At 54.6% G+C, this 21239-nt stretch overlaps 1 protein-coding gene across 2 annotated transcripts in view; it reads right to left on the bottom strand.

The window, feature by feature from the left end:
• Positions 1-21239, bottom strand: part of UMODL1 (uromodulin like 1) — a 75400-nt gene that overhangs the window by 27734 nt on the left and 26427 nt on the right. The window contains exons 7-14 of one of the 2 annotated variants that reach the window (XM_063720913.1): positions 20890-21144; positions 16680-16792; positions 14853-15072; positions 9394-9531; positions 7991-8232; positions 7372-7576; positions 5268-5525; positions 3113-3225 (exon numbers count right to left, since the gene is read on the bottom strand). In XM_063720913.1, coding sequence (XP_063576983.1) covers positions 3113-3225; positions 5268-5525; positions 7372-7576; positions 7991-8232; positions 9394-9531; positions 14853-15072; positions 16680-16792; positions 20890-21144 — 1544 coding nt within the window. Of the gene's footprint in view, positions 1-3112; positions 3226-5267; positions 5526-7371; positions 8233-9393; positions 9532-14852; positions 15073-16679; positions 16793-20889; positions 21145-21239 lie in introns of both variants that reach the window. The other variant, XM_063720912.1, reaches the window with a different exon arrangement.

Below are 21239 nucleotides of genomic sequence, written 5' to 3'. Positions count from 1 at the left end.
CTGAGAGGAAACAGATGCCCGTCTCAAGGCGGTTCCTCCTGCCAGTCTGCCCAGCAGCAGGGCTGGCCCGTGGCACAAAGGTAAAAGCCACAGGTTGGTTCTGGGCCCCTTTCCGGTCTGCCGTGTTTTCAAGCCCAGCACAAATGCCTGGGAGTGTCTGTGATATGAGAAGAGCCCTTGCTTCCCCCCCAAAACCAGTAAACAGCTTCAGAAAGATGCTTGTGGGGCGAGGGTGGGACTTGGGGCACAGGCAGAGACCCTACCTCATGGGGCTTAAAATTTGCTGGGGGCTCACAAGGGCTTCTAGAACTTAATACTCCTGGTTTGCAGCCACCGAGGGCAGGGGGCTGAGTGAGGGGTCATGGGGCGGGAGACCACTCCCCACTGCCTTCTCTGGAACAGCCCTTTTGCTCCTGACACTGCAGAACATGTCCTCTTTCATTCTCCCTCCCTACCTGTCCCCAGACTGCTTCCTGTGAGCATTTCCAACATCCCTATTAGGACAGGGGATTCCTGCCCCCGAACGCCCTGCTTTCTACTCTGTCTCTTTGGACAGAGTCACACACCACACGCTATATGATTCCACACTAACCCATCATGGTCAAAGCACCCAGAAAGGCAAACAAGCTTAAAACGAGCTTTAATCATCCTCAATGCAAACCTCCTATGGGTACTTCCAGGGTTTGTCCTCACAGGTTCGATGGCTCAAGGCCCGGGTCATGGACTCACTTCCCGGCTTCTGGGCCGCCAAGGTGAACAGATCCATTGTCCCTCTCAGAGCCTGTGGACCCAAGGGAGACCACAGCTGCCCTTGGTTGGCTCAGTAGATGACTGTTGTCGTGACCATCCTCACAATCAATTCTTCCCTCTTTCTTTCTCTCAGAGGAATCTGGCATAGTCTTGGATTAATGTGACTTTTAGCTGCATTTCAAACCAACCTCTAAGCAAACTTCCAGGCCTCTTGCTAGGAAGTGGTGAAGAGCCAGGGACCGAGGCATGCAGCCAACACCTCCTGGACATCCACGTCTGTGGTTATCAGCAAGTGAAATCCCTGAAATTTCTCTCAACATCCTACTTCTGTGATTAAGTTGTATGATTATTTGCTGTCCTGAAATTCTAGGCAAACAGAAAAACAACACCCCAAAAATGGGCAAAGGAAGAAATGGTGCAAAGAGGAAAGATTAATCAAGAAACTTGGGAAGGAAACGGAGCCACCTCTTTTGACCACTAGAGCCAGATGGAAGGATTCAGTGTTTGTTGTTTAATATTCTAACTACTATTTAACCTTATCAATGAGAGCACATTATTAATCAAACCATATTATTAATCAAACCATCAACAACTCCTGAATGCACACATCAGGAGCAGGGAATGAGCTAAGCCTTCCCAAAGGCTGCCGAATCTTCTCATCTGCGGGTGAAGCGCTGGGGTTTGCAGCCCTGCTACGGTATTACCACAACAGGCCACTAGGTGGCAATGTCAAACCCTCTCTGTGCTGAGCCCAGACTCAGGAAATCTACAATGTGAGATTCCGTGCAAACAAAATCACTAGATTATGACGAGGGCACTCCCTTTACCTCAAAAAGTCCACAAGAAGGCACGTCACTAAATGGTAACAGATAGCGTCCTGGAGAATACTGAGGGGATGGCAGGGAGGAATGCAGGAAAGGGCAGGAAAAGAACTTTCTTTGAGGCAGGGGCATCGCAGCACTATTTTATAACAGACAGAAGAGGGGAGCCGCCCAGTGCCCTCGGTGAATGAATGGATGAGCCTGCATGGGTTATGCCCCAGCCATAACAAGGAATCCAGTGCTGACACATGCTGCCACGTGGATGAAACCCGAAAACCTCATTGTAACTGAAAGAAGCCAGACACAAAAAGTCACATATTGTACGATTCTATTTCTGTGAAATGTCCACAATGGGCAAATCTATAGAGATAAAAAGCAGATTAGTGATTACCAGGAGTTGGAGGAAGTGGCGAGAGGGGTGACTTTTTTTTTTTTTTTTTTTTTTTTTTTTTTTTTTTTTGAGATGGGGTCTTGCTCTGTCGCAAGGCTGGAGTGCAGTGGCATGATCTCAGCTCACTGCAACCTCTGCCTCCTGGTTTCAAGCGATTCTCCTGCCTCTGCCTCCTGAGTACCTCGGATTACAGGCACCCGCCACCATGCCCAGCTAATTTTTGTATTTTTAGTAGAGATGGGGTTTCGCCATGTTGGCCAGGCTAGTCTAGAACTCCTGACCTCAGGCGATCCACCCACCTCAGCCTCTCAAAGTGCTGGGATTATAGACATGAGCCACCACGCCCAGCTGGGAGTGACTTCTAACGGGTATGAGGTTTCTTTTTTGGGTGATGAAAATGTTCTGGAATTAGTAGTGATGGTTGCACAATTTTGCAAAATGGTCCAAACCACTGAATTGTACAGTTTAAAAGTAGATTTTATGGTCTATGAAATAAATCTCACTTTTTACGGGTTTTTAAAAAAAAAATCGTGGAGGGACTTTCTGCTTCATAGGTTCCACAACTGAAAAACAAGTTTCACTGGACAGAAAGTGAAGTATGAAGGATGCAGCAGAGGAAGAGTTGTGCCTCCTGTCTGCTAACTGTGTCTTTGGGCAGATCCAGGGACACTCAGGGAGTGTCCTTTAAGGCCAGAGCTTAAAGTCCTGGCTTCCTTCAGAAATGAGGAGCTCATAGCACCTACAAGTCAAATTCCTAGTTGGATGAAACTAGAATTCTTTTTTTTTTCCACAGGGTCTCACTCTGTTGTCCAGGCTGGAGTGCAGTGGCACGATCTCGGCTTACTGCAACCTCTGCCTCCTGGGTTCAAGAGATTCTCCTGCCTTAGCCTGCTGAGTGGCTGAGGTCACAAACATGCGCCACCATGACAGGCTAATTTTTTGTATTTTTTTTTTTTTTTTTTTGGGTGGAGATGGGGTTTTGCCATGTTGCCCAGGGTGGTCTCGAACTCCTGAGCTCAGGCAATCTGCCCGCCTCTGCCTCCCAAAGTGCTAGGATTACAGAGGTGAGCCACCGTGCCTAACCTAGATTTCTATCAGCCTCCACCCTTTCCCTCCTGAAAGGAATTAAGGGCTGATATCACCAACTCACCGTCCTGAAGAATAGTTCTAGGAAATCTCGATACTCCTGGCTGCTTGCATTGCGAAAGGATTCTGAGTACCTGACATTTGTGATTCTGACCTTTCCAATGAGCTTCCGGGCTGCTGCAGGATGGAGGATAAGCACATTTGGAATTGGTGATGTATTAGATAACAGACTAACATTTCAATATTAATAAACGTATTTTCATGTCCAGGAAGAGCATCACACCAAAGCCGACCTGTGTTCTAGAAAGAAGGAATAGTGCCAGGGCTCAGAGACACAGCCCATCAGATTCCAGAGGACACAGGACAAAGCCTGAACACAGTGGGAGAACCTTCCAGAGGCCACGGAGCCAGCTCGGCCCCTGCAACTGTCTCCCCACCACACACAGCCTTCCTTCCTTGCTGCCGTTCCCCATGCTGGGGTTCAGACAATTTCCCAGCAAGCTGGCATGACTTGAAGCATGTGGAGGCACCATTAAATAACTTTTCCAGGGCCACGGGTGCAAACTGGGCTGTCCCAGGTATACCAGGACTTAGGGCCCTGGCCAGGCCTCTGCTCAGAGTCCACATGGCGACAGGGTGCCCAGGGGTCTTGTTTAGAGCCAGCCCTTCTTCCTCCCCCAGCAGCCCCACCTCCCCTGGTCTATGGGCAGTCCCTGTTTTGGCATCATCTGTTCCATCTGAATCTTTTCCCTCTGCAGAAGGCTCCTAGGAGTATGTGGCACATAAATGTGGTCCAGGAATGTAGCCGCCCATCCTGGCCCTGGCATGGCAGCAACCCCAGTGTTCAGTCAATCCCTCACCAGATATTTGCGAAGCACCTGCCATGTGCCAGAGGCATTCTAGACAGTGAAGGAGAAAGACACAGCTCTCCCCTCAGGGGGCTTAGAGTCCATCTCCCCAGAGCTTCTCACTAAGTTTAAGACAAACCACAGAGCCATTCTGCTATGCATTCCTGGGGGAACCCCAAACTCTACACCCTTGAGATCATTGTTGTTGCTGCCCCTGAGGGCCTCTGGTTCAGTCTCCATGGCTGGCATGGGCAACCCAGTCTGAAAGCCATCAGTAGCAGGACAGGTGCACACGTGAGAGCGGGTATAAGTGTACCCACAGGTTTGGGGTCCCCCAAGCAGCCAGTCCCGTCCAGAGCAGCTGAGACCTTCAGAGGCCCAACTCTGGCTCTCAGACCCCAGAGCCACCCTGCCTGACCGTCCAGCCAGCACTGATCTCCCTCCTCTCCAGCTGCTCGTGAACGTGCACAATTCACGTCATGCACTCCATCTGTTCTCTGATTTCTCAGGCCATGGCTGATTGGTACTTTAAAGCACATACATACAAGTTCTCAACTTCTATTACTGCATCCCAATAGGCCATCTTATGCCTCTCTCAAGGGGTGTGCGCCCCACCGTGCAGACCACTGCTGTCAATGCTGCCCACAGTGTGAAACCATCTTACACCTCCCACAAGGGGTGTGCGCCCCTCCGTGCAGACCACTGCAATCAATGCTTGGGAAGCTGCCCATGGCGTGAAAACCAGCCTGCAACATCAGACACGCCCTTGACTACCCAGGTGAGGTATACATAAGAAAATACCCAGGTAGTGATGCTAATGAAAAGAAAAGAGGAATTTCATCCAAATATGTGTAATATTGTCACTGTCCAGCTGGAAGGCAGTGGAGTCTATGTTTGATTCATTATTGCTCAATTCTTTACTTTGTGGCCCCAGGCTCTGGCGGGCTGCTCACAGATCATCCGTGTGACTGCCAATTGTCTGTTGATGTCCTTCCTGAAAGCCAAGTCCTCTGTAGGACTGTTGAGATCAGAGGGAGTGGATGCAGCTCAACAGATGAGCACCGCATGCATTTTCCATGCTGCCTCCCCCGGAGGACATGGACGAGCCGCACCCGCAGCCTCCCAGGCGCAGTCTGCAGCACTCTGCTGCCGCCTCCATGCCCGCAGGCAGCCTAATGTCTTCCTGAATAAGCTGCCTCCTGCCTGGCCATGGTTGCATGCCTGCTGAAGCCAGCTGGATATCCCTAAGCTGAGAGGAACAATGACACCTAGTAGCCCACAAACAAATCCAGCTCTCTTAAGCCTTCACCCACGGAAAGTCTTTTTCATACTTTTTGTTCCTCTCTTTAAAAACAAATGGAAGCCCATTACCTGTCCTCACTTTCAGATGAACTCTGGCACCTTCTTTCCCACATGCTTTGGCCATGATCTCAACCAGGTGCAAGACCCCAGGCTCCAGCCCCGACAGTGTCACACTCGTGTTCCAGGTCTCTAGGACCACAGTAGGGCTCCACGTGGAAGTCAGAGTGAGCTGGAAGGTAGAGTCCAAAGCAAGACCCGCTTCCCATGCCAGGTGGAAGCCGGTGCTGGTCACATTGGAGACCATGATCCTCCCAATGGAGATGGGAACTGGGAAGTGGAATATAAACACCAAAATTACAATCAAGCCATTTCTAGGAGAAAAGAAGTCTCGCCCAATGCCAAAAATCAAATTCATCACCATGGGGACATGAGCGATTTGCAGGTGATGGCTGCCAAGGTGATGGGTGAGTAGGATCCTGTACAAACCTCCCAAGCCCGGGCTTCCTGGGCCTGCATCCTTGTCCCTTCTTGGGATGATAGCAAATGGCTTCTGATTTTGTTTTGTTTCAGCAGGTGGTTCATATACATCCCTGAGGCCCCTGGACTCCCCAAAATGAAGGCCTCTTGAGCAGGTTCTTGGTGGTGCCTCAGATGGACTGTCTACTCTTGACCCCTGGGTGGATTTACCCAGGGTCCAACTAGGAGTTGACATTGGTGACAATGCTGGCTAGAGAGCCATTCTTACAGGAAGACACCAGGTCCCTTGGTAATACTGACTTACATGGGCTTAAGAGTTTAGTCTTAGAGCCTGTGCTGCTTAGCAGAGGAAATGCATTGAGGAAGATCACATTTAACAGCTCATTTGGATGAAATCCAGAGGCAGGCTAGCTCTGCAAGCTCACAGGGCTGTCACGGCCGAGACCCAATTCCTGCACAGATTCCTGCTGTGAATCTCCTGAGATGTCACCTGGGGGCTTGGTGATGGCTAAATCTTCTACAAGTAACATGGAACTGCTGGGGGTTACAGTATGTCTAGAGGTGCAGAACAGCTGGGGGGTGCAGGAACTCTGGATGTGTAGAGCAGATGGGGGTACAGAACACTTAGGGGGTAAAAAAACAACTGGGGGTGCAGAACAGCTGACAATCCAGAGCATCCGCGGAGGTTCAATATCTGGGGTGAAGAACAGCTGGGGAACTGCAGAACTGTGGGTGCAGAACAGCTGAGGGGGCGCAAAACAGCTGGGGAGGTGCAGAACACCTATGGAGGTGCAGAACAGCTGGGGAGATACAGAAGAGCTGGGAGGTACAAAACAGCTGGGGGTGCAGAACAGCTGGGGTGCAGAACAGCTGGGGAGATACAGAACAGCTGGGACGATGCAGAATCTCTGGGGCATATAGAACAGCTGGGCAGATACAGAGCAGCTGGGGAGATACAGAGCAGCTGGGCAGATACAGAGCAGCTGGGCAGATACAGAACAGCTGGGGATGCAGAACAGCTGGGGGTGCAGAACAGCTGGGGAAATGCAGAATCTCTGGGGCATATAGAACAGCTGGGCAGATACAGAGCAGCTGGGGAGATACAGAACAGCTGGGGAGGTGCAGAGCAGCTGGGAGTACCGAAGAGCCGGGGCTGCAGAAAAGCTGGGGTGCAGCACACCTTGGTGTGCAGAGCAGCTGCAGGGCTGCAGAACGCTTGGCAGGGTGACGGAACAGCTGAGGGGTGCAGAACAGCTATGGGAGTGCAGCATTACTGGGGGGTGCAGAGTTGTTGTGGGGGTGTCATCACACTGATTGGGGCTGGGGCACAGCTCTGCTAGGAGGCAGGACAGCGGGGGTGGTCAACACCTCAGGGGATGGCTCCAGCACCTAATGCGACAAGTAAGCCCCAAAGCCTGCTCCTGAAGGCAGACCTCTGCCCCAGCTGCTGCAGACAGGGCACCCTAAGAGATGGGGAAGAGAGGTCTGGGACAGGCAAGGGGACCAAGCTGTCTTCCAAACTCAACTAGAAACCAGCTGCTGGGTGCCTCCGTTTCCTCACGCACAAGATGAGGATGCCGCCTGAGCACTGCTAGCAGCCTGCGACTCCACAGCTGCGGGAGCTTTGCCCCCAGAGGCTCACACAGGCTATGGGTCCTATTAGTCCTGGTCCCCATGCACCATTCGAGGAACTCACCACAGGCGGGGGTCTTCAGAGCTGTGAGGGTGGGGATCAATGGCAGGTCTACAGAACCAGAGGGTCCACTGTCCTCATTTCGCAGCCACGTGGGATTCAGAAGTGTTTCCCGGGTGGAACGGGTGGCATGCCACATGACGTGGCTGGTGGGGTCCTCAGTAGGGGAAGGCCAGGAGGGTGGCTCCATGGTGGAGTTTCCCTGTAGCTGTTCAGGGAGGGCCAGTGGGCCATGTGTGGCCCCAGGAGGGAAGCTGTGGGTTGACCCAGGAGCCTTGGGGGAGGAGGTGGTGCCTATCACCCCGATAGTGTTCCTATGGCTGGGGCTTACCTGGCTGGGGCTCCCCTGGCTGGTGCTCGCCTGGCTGGTGCTCCCCTGGCTGGGGCTCTCCTGGCTGGAGTTCGCGTAGTTGGTGTTCCCCTGGTTGGGGCTCCCCTGGCTGGGGCTCCCCTGGCTGGGGCTCCCCTGGTTGGGGCTCTCCTGGCTGGGGCTCGCCTGGCTGGGGCTCCCCTGGCTGGTGCTCCCCTGGCTGGTGCTCCCCTGTCTGAGGCTCCCCTGGCTGGGGTTCACCAGGCTGGGGCTCCCCTGGTCCATCCCCAGACCCGGGGCAGTGCTGGGCACCTCCTGCTCCACGCTTTTTCCTGTGTTGTTCCTGTCATACTCGACCACACTGCTGCCCCCTCTTCTGAGTGAGGGCTCTGGGGTCCAGGCCTGGCCTGCTGCCGGGGTGCCCTGAGGGTGCCCAGGGCTGGGTGACAAGGTGAAGTTCTCTAGGCCGAGGGCTGCTGTTCCCGTGCCAAGAGCTGGGACCGTTACCCCTGTTGCCGCAGACAGCCCACCGCCTGTGGGGCTCACCAGTTCACCTGCCAAGACACATCCACTGTCAGAGCCTGCTGGATCCCACCCATGAGTAAGAGCCCTCCCAGGAAGGCAGCATGGCCGTCCAGCAGGACTGCTCTGCATCCCCGAGTGGGCCTGACCAGGGACGCAGGCGGGCTCAGCTGGCATTCAGGAGTGTTTCATGGGCCCATGTTTGCAGGCTCCCCGGGGCTCTCCGAAGGCAAATCACGCCTCTCCACTGGATAAATGAGGAAACTGAAGTTGAGGGTGAGAGATCCACCGGGGGGGCTACAAAACCCGGACTTGAATGCAGGGCTTGGTTCTCACAGGCCTCAGATTAATCCATCAGAACTCTGGGAAAATGGGACAATTTCCCCCAGATTTGTGCTCAATGTGGGACTTGGTGCTGGATGCTGTCATCGACTTGCAGGACATTAGGCAAATAAGAAAAACAGAAGACAAGGTGTGGGATGTTAGGAAACAGGACAGAACACACAGTGTCTAAAGAATATTCTCCCCAGGGAACTGGTCTCGGCTCCTCCTTCCAGCTAGAAAGCCTTCAGTGGGGGCTGGCAAGCCAGTGGCTGGGCACCTCTGCCACGCCTGTGTCAGGGCCGACATTGCTAATCAGTCACTGCATTTTAGGTCCCTACGTGGCCTCCTCCTGCTGCTCAACTTAGCATCCCAGGTATCCCCAACCCACTCATCAGAACTGGCCCACAGAAAAGACTGGGGGCCGATACAGCAGGACTAGAGCTCAGCGGCCCCCATCCAGCCTCTCTGCAGCTTCTCTGGGCTTCCACACCCTCTCGGGCTCCAGGCCACCTGGGGAGGAATCCCCTGACCCCGGGCTGCATCCTGACTTCTGTGGGCCCAAGGAACTTGGCCTTCATGGACCCCTGTACCCCTCCACTTAAAAATCTATCAAAAATTACATTTTATAATGGCATTTGGATAGAGATGAGTGTAATCCAAGCTAGATTCATTGTTTTATGTATATTTACTATCCTTCTATTAATTTCTTTATTCTGATTTTAAAATAAATTGAAATGAAAACATTTCTGTAGGCCCCTAACATTACCATAGGTCCTCAGCACTGTGCCTATGGAGAATTGGACCTTGCCCCACCCCCAGATTCTCGGGCAGGGGGTCTTCCCAGAGTTGGCAGGGGGGTCAACACGTACCCTCACAGGCCCGGCCTGCGCGGGAGGGGGTGGCGTCCCTGGCGGTGCGGCACTGGCAGGTGTAGGAGCCCTCCAGGTTGATGCACCAGGCAGCTGGTGAGCAGTCGTGTTCCGCGCTGTCCACACACTCGTCCCAGTCTGCCAGGGGGAGACACAAGTCAAAACCCATGAGAAAACAGCCAAAGAGTGATCAGAAGACAGACCCATGCTGGAAGGAGTCCTTCCTAGCCGTCTTTGCAGTGAACGGCCGGGAGGAGGGGCACTTTGGGGCACCCGTCCAACACTCTCATAACAAGCTTATGGCCACCTTCATATTGGTTGGCTTATTTGGGGGCAAAGATTAGGAAATGTTCATTCCTTCAATATTAGCACCCATAGATGTGCATCTAACCCTCTCTTCTTTATTCCGTTTCCACACCCAAAAGTTGAAATGCTTTCTCCTCTCTGATGTGCCAACATTCTCCAATACTTAGTGTCTCAACCAAGAATCAGGAAAGTAACAGCTGGGGTGGGGATACAGCTGAGTATAACGTGAACTTTCTGCATGGGGGGTGGGGGTCCGGCTGAGTATAACATGAGCTTTCCACGCCGGGGGTGGGGGTCCAACTGAGTATGACACCAGCTTTACACGCCGGGAGTGGGGATCAGCCTGACTATAACATGAACTTCCCGCGCAGGGGGTGGGGTCCAGCCGAGTATAACCTGAACTTCCCACACCATTCTAGAGCACCCGGCTGTCTCCACAGGTATGATCCTCCTCCTGTGCCCCAAAAGACTTGTGAAGTCATGTCACTGGGGGGCCCGCCTGAGGGGAATGAAGGTGAGGACAAGGACAATGTAGTTCCCATGGGGTGGCTGAGCTGAGGGGTCATCAGGGGCCAGGCACTGCTGGATGGTGACAGTGCCTTCTGTGCGTGCTTCTGCAGAGCTGCAGGTGGAGGTGCTTGGGAACGAACCCACACCCAGCATACCAGAGAAGTTCCAATTCAGTTGGAATTTAAGCCACGATGCAGGACCAGTTCAGTTCTGTGCAAAGAAAACCCTGCTGCCAAGTGCTCTGAGGCCTGTTTTGTGGGTTTTTTTCAGTTGTGCTTCCTGCGGTCTCCACAGAAGCAGCTTCCCTGGAGAACAGCAAGCTTGTCAGCTGCCACAACAGCTATGCCACCACCCTGGCATGGCCTGGGGACTGCCTTGCCATCAGAACACTGCTGGTGCCAACCCACACCTCTTCCTGGGGTGCTACTCAACCTCCAGCCTACAGGTAACTCTCCTGGGGGTGCTCCGGTTTCGGGTTGGAGCCTAGGCTGGCTGGGCTGCAGTCCATGGAGGACAGCAGAGGCACCAGGCAAGACACTGGCTCAAACCACCAAGCACCTGATGTCTATTCTGGTGTGTGGTGATTCACCTAGTCTTCACTCCTCCATCCCCCCAGACAGCTCCCAAGCGAGCTCAGAGGAAGGCGCTGACAGCTGTATTTAGTCTTGCATTAAGCCTTGAGGCTTCCTGGCCCTCTAGCTCAGAGGAAGAGGCAGGTGTGGGAGTAGGAAGAGCTGCCAGTGAGCCTCTGCACCCTCCCAGGCTGGCCAGGCAAGGGCGCAGAGCCAGCGAGAGCCCAGGGCAGGATGCTGCACACTGCTCCCACTGGCCCCGCAGCTGGGACAAGGGCTAAGCCCTCTCCTGGAGCAATGGGGGCAGCTGCTTCAGAGAATCCCAGCTCAGGTGCCCCTCCTGAGCTGGCCCCACCCAGAACAAACTGGAGAGGGTCCAGGAGCAGGTACAGACCCCAGATCTCCTGGGCCACCCTGTCCCAGCAAGGTGCAGGCTCCTCAGTTGGACCATGAGCTGTCTTTCAGGGCCCAGGGTGTCCTCCAGAAATGATGCCCCTTGGACTCTCCTGGGGGCGTGTGTCAGATGCACACTGGGAGAAAGAGGGCACAGAGCACCTCGTCCTGATGCCACCACAAATGGACGCTGGACAAATAGCGGTGCCCGCGAACCTAAGGAAAGGAAGCAGCCTGCAGTACGTTAGCCTGGCCAGCAGGTGAGGGGGATGGTGACAGCCCCAGGCCAGGGTCCTCACTCACGGCCCTTCTCTCATTCTGCAGAAGGGATGGAAAGGGCTCGCACAGTGGTGAGGCGGGTGGGAGCAGGCAGCCAACTGGAAGCTCTGGGGAGCTCAGCTCCACCTACTCTGGCCCCAGGAAAAGCAGCATTGATTCCAGGGCCTCAGAAGACCCACACGGCCTCTCACGCAGAAGGATGCCGGTGGGAGTCCTGCTCCTCTGGCTGAGGTCGGTGCAGAGGGTTCACAGCGGTGCCTCGTAGAAGCACAGTGATGACCCTCACTCTAGAACAAATGGGCACTGTATGAGAATCTCTCCTGAGAGCAGATGTTGGGGAAGAGAAGGAATAGGGGCCATGCTGTTAGGAGCAAGAGATTGAATGGAAGTGATGTGAGGGGTAGATAGAGGAGCCCCGTGAGGAGGAAGGACCAGTGGGAACCCAGGGGTTGCTAGGAGACCTTCCTAGATGAGCTCTCATCCAAGATATGAAAGTTAATCCTGGAAGAGTTAGCCCTGAACGCTGGAGGGGCCATCAGAAACGCACTGTCGCCATGCACAGGCACTGGGCTAAACCCACACAGGCATTGTGCCTTAATTTACTCCATCACCATAGGAGGTGGGATGTTGCTGTAATCTCATTCCACAGATGAGTATACTGAGGCCCAGGGAGAGGAAGTCATTTGTGCAGCATCCCACAGTGAGTGAGAGTCAGAGCTGGGATTCCAACCTGTTCCACTTCACTCTAACCTCTTCCTATGGGGCAAAGTGAGCAGGAGGTTTGGCCGCTGCTATGAGGGTGCAACTCGTAGGCACAGGGGGCGGCTCAGCCTCCAGGCCTCCCAGCACACAGGATGTACCTCGTGGGGAAAGACTGAACACAAGGCCACCTACACGGTCCACTGTGATTGGTGCAGGAAACCCCAGGCCCCAGGATGGACGGCCTAAGGGTAAAGATAAGGTCACGACAACCTGACCCCTCCACGGGCTGCTGTTCGCCTCATCTTTTGGGGTTGGGACGTGTTGACGCACGGTCAGTGAGTGCTCCTGAATGACTCAAGAATGTTCTAGTTGTGCCAACAACATTATTTCTACATGGACCACAGCACAAATACCTTTTCTTCTTCAGAGGAGCTCTTTTTGTGTTTTCGTTTCTTGTTTTTTTTTTGCCGAGTAGTATCAAATGTCTTCTTCTGCAGATCCTCGCCGTGAAGGTGGGGCTCTCAGGGAGGGGTGGATGTCCCCCTGTAAGCTGGGCTCAGGCCTCGTGCTTCCTCCCCAGGTAGGGGCGGTGCCCCATGGTTGCTCCCCCGGCTCTGGCGTCTGAAGACACCAGTAGTCATGGAGTCAAAAGAGTGCAGAGGCAGGGCCGCCTCCCCAGCCATGCACAGCCTGAGGCGTCACCATCGCTGGCCACACAGCTGACCTCCCAGCTCAGGAGACCTGCCCACACCAGCACCTCAGCTCTGAAATGTGGAGGAACCAGCCCACAGCCTGCCCGGGACCCTGCCAGGCAAGAGCCTACAGAAGGAGCTTAACAACTTCTGCAGGGCCACTGGAACTGCGTGGGGAGTGGGGTGCTGCAAATGCTTACAATGGATTCATCCAGTCCTAGAGATGCAAGACATGAGTCGCCTGTGGCTGCCATCACAAACACACCAGCTGGGGGGCCTGAAACAGCACAGATGTATTCCTGCCATTCCGGAGGCGAAGTCCAAACTCCAGGTGTCAGCAGGGCCGCCCTCCCTCTGGGGCTCCAGGAAAGGGGCTTTCCCAGGCCTCTTCCAGTGTCTTATCTTGTGGCTCCAGGGGTCCCTTGGCTTGTGGCTGCATCACTCCAATCTTGGCCTCTGTGTCTGTGTCTCCTCCTCTTGTCTCGTATAAGAACACTTGTCACTGAACTTCAGGCCCACCCAAATCCAATGGCAGGAGGACCTCATCTTGACATCCTTACCTTAATCATGTCTGCAAACACCCTTATTCAAAATAAGGTCACATTCTGAAGTCCCAGGTGAACATATCTTTTTGGAGGGGGCCGCCGTTCTACCCACGACATCCCTGCTGCCAAGGTTCTCATTTGGCAGGGATCTGGAATCGCCTGAGCCCTAGTCCCAGAGGATGGGAGCAGGGAGGCAGGGAGGTGTGGAGGGCAGTCTGGGAGGCATCCACCTGAAGGCTGGATCCACCTGAAGGTTGGATCACGGGGTCACACACTGAGGACCCTGCTGGGGGCATACCCTGTGGACCCCACCCTCAGGCCCTACCCTGCAGCCCAGCTAGGTGGGCTCTTACTAGGTACAGGGGCCACTGCAGTATCTCCATCTTTAGGGAGTTCCAAGTGAACAGAGTGACCCCAGGCTGAGGTTTCCAGGCATGACTTCAAAGAGCAGATCCCCCACACCCAACCCAGTTCTTCCCAGCACCTCCTGGTTGGGGAAGGTTGGGACAGGAAGCCAGCACATGGCTGAGCTCCAAGACCCAGCACTCCAGGAGACAACCAGAGAGGCACCCACTCCACAGATTGAGCCCAAAACTGGAGCTTGTGGATCTAGAGACTGTGTGTGCCCTCACAGCCAGGAGAGAACTTCGTGCCTACTGTAGGATGGCAAAAACCTGGTCTCTGTGCCTTTCTGTCTCTCTCTTTATCTCTCTGTCTCTGTCTTTTTGTCTGTCCTGTATCCATGACCTCCTGCTTCAAGGCAACACCAAGTAAAATGAAATAACACACAGGGTAATGAAATAGACCCACAGAGGCCAGACACGGTGGCTCACGCCTGTAATCCCAGCACTTTGGGAGGCTGAGGCAGGTGGATCACCTGAGGTCAGGAGTTCGAGACCAGCCTGACCAACACGGTGAAACCCTGTCTCTACTTAAAATACAAAAATTAGCCAGGCATGGTGGCGAGCACCTATAATCCCAGCTACTGGAGAGGCTGAGGCAGGAGAATCACGTTAACCTAGGAGGTAGAGGTTGCAATGAGCCGAGATCGTGCCATTGCACTCCAGCCTGTGCAACAAGAGCGAAACTCTGTCTTAAAAAAACAGAAAAGAGAAGAGAAAAAAAGAAAAGAAAAGAAATAGACCCACAGGTGGGCAGTTGTCCAGCTGCCCAGAAGTGCTGGGGGGCCCTGACCACAGACACAGTGAACTCCTGTCCCTTTCCCCCAAGGGGACCTTCCAGCCCCGTTTCACTCAGTGTCCTGGGCTGACCAATGAGACACAGGTGAGCTGGTTATTCAGGGCTACTGCCCTGGCCCCTGGTTCTGGTGGAGGAAGATAGAATAAGGATTCGCACTTCTTTACCCTTTGAAATAAAGGAAAGACTGACTCAAATAAAGTCACCAAGAGGATTTCTGAGCTGGAGGGCACCAGGCAGCAGGGCGGGTGGCTGGGCCATACCTTGCACGCGTGTCCCCTGCCGGTCAATCTGGAACACTGTGCTTGCCAACAGGGGCTGGAGCATGGGGGACAGCGTGGAGATGGCCACGGGAAACCCGGGGTCCTGCACGGTGAGCTTGAGCCTCACGACCACGCTTCCCGCCTGGAGAGACACGATCTGCATTCTCAGTTTCCCATTTTGGTACAAGTCAGACACCGCCGGTGGGAAGGAGCTTTCGACCTAGCCAAGAAGAGGCAACAGCTACTCAGACAGAGCAGATGTCCATCAACGTCTTCATGATCATTAAGCAGGGTTCCAGGTGTGACCAATGGATGGTGCTTGGAGCCATTTCTCTCCTCTACAATCAAGAGGAGGCACCTGACGACCGACCTCTCAGAGCACGCAGAGAAGTCCATTCACAGCACCTTAGCTGGGCTTTCCCTGGGATGGCCGGGCCTGGCCTGGTGTGTGCTGGGGACTCACAGCGACCACTGCAATCAAGCTCCCAGTTGTGGAGCATCAGATGGACAATCCCCTCTGAGTGTCCTGAAAACTGGTGCAAAGGTCATTTGTGTGAGTGTGTGAGAAAGACTATTGGATTGATTGATAGATGGATTGATAGATGGAGAGGCCCCACCAAGGAACAACGCCTATGGCTATTTGGAGCTGTCCCCGCTCTTACTAAGGCTGTATCCCACAGAAAACACGCACACAGAGCCAGGTGCTTAGGGCTACCCATGCCCAAGCAAGGGAGATACCAGCCTGGTTCCCCGCCTTTGTGCCAACCCATACTTGCACACACAAGTGAGTTAACATTTAAAAAGGGAGGGAATTCTCTGAAAACATTGAAAACCAGATTCCCCCTGCAGGCGAATGCTGGGAAGCAACACTCTGTGGGTCTCTGGCATTTCTACACATCTTGCAAGTAGACACACTAACTGCCCTTTTGTTCCAGAATATCTTTCCAAGGATGTTTGCACAGTGAACAGCCTTGGGAGGGAGAGATAGTGGCTCCCTCCAGAGCAAAGGGCAGGTTGTTACTGTCCGATTTAACAGATAATGTCTCCTTCTGGAGCAAGTGCTTGCGCCCATTATAAAAGATTCAGGTTCCCTAGAATTGGGGTTCCTCAGCTCAGGTGCAGACCCACTTTGTGTGCTTCATGCCCCTGGGCCCCTCTGCATCACCTCTGCAGGACTCGGATGTAGGAAGAGGAACTGGCACAACAACACACGCATGCTGCCTGCTGTGCTGTGAGTAATACAGTCTTCTGTCTCTGGCCCAGGAGTCTCATATCTTCTGCCAGCATCCATGAAACTGTGGCAGACTCACTTGTTAGTTTGCAGGGAGGGTAAAACCTCAGACCTTATGTGATTCTTGGCAGCTTAGGAAGTCACTTTTCCCTCCAATGTACCATCTGTGGATAGATGGTGCTTCCCACTGGCTGTCTGCTGATGTCTCCCTTTAGTCACGAGGGAGGAATGGATGTCGTGATTGTTGGTAAATGCTTCGCTAATGAAGCTACCCCGGAGCTGGAAGACAGAGCCCTCAGACAGAAGGTTCCACAGAAAATCCAACAGTAGGATTAAGTGGTGTACACCATTTGAATAAAGGCACATATTTTAAGGATGGGTTGGCCCAGTATCTGGATTAAGTACCCCATAAAAGCAGGGGGGAAGCTTTTGACTAATCACTGTGCGATTTGGGTTTGGCCTCCCCTGAAGCTGCAGTAACATGTATTTTTGCCACAATCCCAGAGGAAGAGCTGGGCAGGAATTAACGGCTTGTGTTTGATGTCCTCACTCAGAACACCCAAGAAAAGATTTCTATGTCTGCATTGCGGCTTTACCTCATGAAGCAGTTGTCTAGAAAAGTCCTGGTACTCCACGCTGCTGCGGTTGAGTAACTTCTCTGTCAGGTTGTGGTTTACAATCTTTATTGTGACTTCAAATACCTGGGCATCTGAGACAGACAGTGAAACAAATTAGCCTGTGGTCAAAAGTCACACGCTTGTCTGTTAATGTTTTCCATGAAGCCTACTCTTTGGCGGATAATTTTTTTTAATAGATTGAGGCATGAATCTTAGATTGAGGTATCCTAATTGGGGGAAATAAATGTAAGAAACGAGAGAATAAACAAACACTTTTATGTCCAGTGCAGAGACATCCCAGGAAGGAGGTACAAACTTTGCACACAGCCCGTACCCACAGGAACTGGGATTCAACCAGCGCATAGAGGGTCCTTTCCAATGGGGTGGCTGCTGCTTTCCTTTGCCATATTCACAACCACAGGGCCCAGCGGGTACTCACACAAGGCCCTTACTCAGGCCTCCAACATCAGGGTGACCAATGGGTTCCAACCTGCCTGGGAGGTTCCAGAATTTAGCTCTGAAAGTCCCGCTTCTCAAGAACGTACTCTGCCAGTCAAAAGGGTAGGGTTTCTCACTTACAAGGGAGGTTGCGTTATTTTTGGGCATAAGCAAAGATGGAAAAAAGGTTCAAGATGGGACACGGGAATATTCGTCTTTCATTACTGAGAGGAAGCCCAACATGCACAACCCAAGCGTCGGTGGGCACAGGAGCAAGTCGGCTGCAATTCTGCATGTTTCTCTAGTTATCTAACAGCCACCCGCAGCTGTGCCCCACCCTGGCTCTCTCCCAGCTGGCAAGCTACAGGCCATCAGAGTGTGTCATCTATGCACGCCACACTTAAGGCCGCAGAAATGCCACCAATGTTGTATGTTGTATATTTCCCAGTTGGGGCCTCTGTGACTCTCCCATCTTAGCAAGAGGGAGGAGCACTCCTTGTGGCCTCCGATTCTCAGGCCCCGACGTATCGCGGAGCCCCGTGGACTGGCGGCCTCCTCCAGGGCCCTGGGAATTGGACTCCCTGGAGGCTCTGGGCATCAGCTGCCACCGTAACACCTGCCCTGCTGCCTCCCGGCGTCACAGGCTCATGACAAGGTGGAATTAGACGAGGCCTTTAAAGCAAATTGGGCTCCTTAAAAAAGGGGTCTACAAAAAAAGGGCATTTTTATAATCTGGAAAAGGACAGAAAATCAAGGCTGGGAAGTGGAATAGGTTGGTAATTCAAAAGTCTTCTAGAGTCTTCCAAATTATCTGTGCCTGACATTGGAATGCAGGTATTTTTTTTCCTGAGGGCACGGGGTTGGTGGGTGGGGAGGGTGAGGAGGGCACGGAGTTGGTGGGGTGGGGAGGGTGAGGAGGGCGGGGGGTTGGTGGGGTGGGGAGGGTGAGGAGGGTGGGGGTTGGTGGGGTGGGGAGGGTGAGGAGGGCGGGGGGTTGGTGGGGTGGGGAGGGTGAGGAGGGCGGGGGGTTGGTGGGGTGGGGAGGGTGAGGAGGGCGGGGGGTTGGTGGGGTGGGGAGGGTGAGGAGGGCACGGGGTTGGTGGGTGGGGAGGGTGAGGAGGGCACGGGGTTGGTGGGTGGGGAGGGTGAGGAGGGCATGGAGTTGGTGGGGTGAGGAGGGCGGGGGGTTGGTGGGGTGGGGAGGGTGAGGAGGGCGGGGGGTTGGTGGGGTGGGGAGGGTGAGGAGGGCACTGGGTTGGTGGGGTGGGGAGGGTGAGGAGGGCGGGGGGTTGGTGGGGTGGGGAGGGTGAGGAGGGTGGGGGTTGGTGGGGTGGGGAGGGTGAGGAGGGCAGGGAGTTGGTGGGGTGGGGAGGGTGAGGAGGGCGGGGGGTTGGTGGGGTGGGGAGGGTGAGGGCACGGAGTTGGTGGGTGGGGAGGGTGAGGAGGGCACTGGGTTGGTGGGGTGGGGAGGGTGATGAGGGCACTGGGTTGCTGGGGTGGGGAGGGTAAGGGCACGGGGTTGGTGGGGTGGGGAGGGTGAGGAGGGCACGGGGTTGGTGGGGTGGGGAGGGTGAGGAGGGCACGGGGTTGGTGGGTGGGGAGGGTGACGGCACGGGGTTGGTGGGTGAGGAGGGTGAGGAGGGCACGGGGTTGGTGGGTGGGGAGGGTGAGGAGGGCACGGGGTTGGTGGGTGGGGAGGGTGAGGAGGGCACGGGGTTGGTGGGGTGGGGAGGGTGAGGAGGGCACGGGGTTGGTGGGTGGGGAGGGTGAGGAGGGCACTGGGTTGGTGGGTGGGGAGGGTGAGGACACTGGGTTGGTGGGTGGGGAGGGTGAGGAGGGCATGGGGTTGGTGGGGTGGGGAGCGTGAGGAGGGCACTGGGTTGGTGGGTGGGGAGGGTGAGGAGGGCACTGGGTTGGTGGGTGGGGAGGGTGAGGACACTGGGTTGGTGGGTGGGGAGGGTGAGTAGGGCATGGGGTTGGTGGGGTGGGGAGCGTGAGGAGGGCACTGGGTTGGTGGGTGGGGAGGGTGAGGAGGGCACTGGGTTGGTGGGTGGGGAGGGTGAGGAGGGCATGGGGTTGGTGGGTGGGGAGGGTGAGGAGGGCAGGGGGTTGGTGGGTGGGGAGGGTGAGGAGGGCATGGGGTTGGTGGGGTGGGGAGGGTGAGGAGGGCAGGGGGTTGGTGGGTGGGGAGGGTGAGGAGGGCACGGGGTTGCTGGGGCGGGGAGGGAGCTGCAAGTTCCTATTGCATTTCCCAATAGAGATCAATTTTGCACCCTGGAGGATGGCTCTGTAATGGAACTGCTTCTCAGGCCTCAGTTTCCAAAAAGGGAAAAGAGTGTCCCTCCCCTTAGTCCTGGCGTACTTTGGAAATGAAATGAGAAGATGAGGTGGAGTCAGCTTGGAATGGGAAGCCGCGTGCACAGTGGAGGGCTTGTGTCGAGGGTGGCCGGGGTGCTTGAGGGCTTCCTGGATACCCGTGCTGGCTGCTATGAGGACTTAGCTTGAGGTCCTCCCCAAATCAGTTTGAAAAGGGTGTAGGGCCGGGCCACAGAAGGTCTGCTCATTCCGCCATTCATTCTCCGCCACCACTCACTGTCACTAGCATTAACCTCTGTGAGTGAGAAAGGCCCCAGTATGGTCTTTATGCAGCAACGTCTATGCTCTGTACACTCTGCTGAGACATAAAGCCCAAAGCCCACAGCCCAGGGCTCCCACTGGCTCTACGTCAGGGACATACATCGGAACCTAGGACCAGAATGGAGCCCCAGCAACCCCACATTCACACCCCACAGCCACGGATGCCAGCCTGGGGGAGAACTTCCACCAGCCAGCCTCACCTGACCAAGTCTAGGCACCACCGGGCACCAGGCAAGTGGGGAGCAAGACACGGGCAGAGCCAAGTAGGCTGCCCGGGACAGACCCAGATGGGCCACACCGGCTGCCTTCCCGACACAAGTCCCAAGTTCATGTGTGCGTCGTGTGTGTTCTGGAGACAAAAGTTGCCTCCTGAGATCACTTGAGCCCAGGAGTTTGACACCAGCCTGAGCAACATGGCAAGACTCCATCCTTATGAAAAATAAAAAATTTAGCCTGGTGTGGTGGTGTGTGCCTGTGGTCCCAGCTACTAGGGAGGCTGAGGTGGCAGGATCACTTGAGTCCAGGGGGTCGAGCCTGCAGCGAGCTGTGATCATACCACTGCACTCCAGCCTGGGTGACAGAGCGAGATCCTGTCTCAAACAGAAAAAACGTTTTGTCCCAGCACAAATGTGGTGGGCATGGCATTCGCTTCACATGCATCATGAGGGAAGCAAGGCATGAAAACATCAGCGATGCTCCCCTCTCGGGGAGGGAACTTAGACGGCCTCAGTGCTGCAGGGTAAGCAGGCAGGGTCCAGATCTGCCTGCCAGGAGCTGCCGCCTTCTGCTTTATTATTATGATTTTATTCCTTTGCTTCACTCTAGCTGACGCCTTATTGGTGCTTCTGAGTCCACATGTTGTCCCCTCACGCGGCAGAGTGAACCCATAACAGTACGAGATGTAGGGAAGCGAGGGAGCCAGTGAAGGCACCAGCGGGCCAGTGCAATGCCGGGCAGGCAGTGGGATGACTGGGAGGGGAGGGAGGAAGTGCAGGGTGGTCAGTGACTTCTGGTGCCCTGGTTATAGGAAGAAGAACGCGACATGCTAGGGCCACGGACCTGGATAGAAAGACAAGCTCACAAGCTAACGTGGGTCTCTGACTGGGGGCCTTACCGGTTTTGATGGTCAGCGTGGTGGAGACGTCGGTCCCGCACCCCTGGTAGCTGGTCTTCACCCTGTGCAGCACTCCAGCCTCCAGCCCAGCCATCGCCAGTGCCTGGCTCTGTGTCCTGGTGCTCCTGAGCAACTCCATACCCCGGTAAACCCGGACATGGAAAGTGTGGTTCTGTGTAGAATTTAAACGCCAGGATACTTGAAAACTGTCACTGGTGACGTTGAGGACCACGTAGTCACTGAGTGGAGGACAATCTATGAAAGCACAGAAAGAGAAGATGAGCAAAGGGTCAGTGAGGGCGGCTTTATCTTCTGAAGCAGGTAACACAGCCTCGTCTCAACTTGGTTCT

Source organism: Pongo abelii, chromosome 22, assembly GCF_028885655.2.
Source record: "Pongo abelii isolate AG06213 chromosome 22, NHGRI_mPonAbe1-v2.0_pri, whole genome shotgun sequence".
Classification (NCBI taxonomy): domain Eukaryota; kingdom Metazoa; phylum Chordata; class Mammalia; order Primates; family Hominidae; genus Pongo; species Pongo abelii.
The sequence above is the reverse complement of the archived record's forward strand: the minus strand, read 5'-3'. Positions and strand labels throughout refer to the sequence as shown.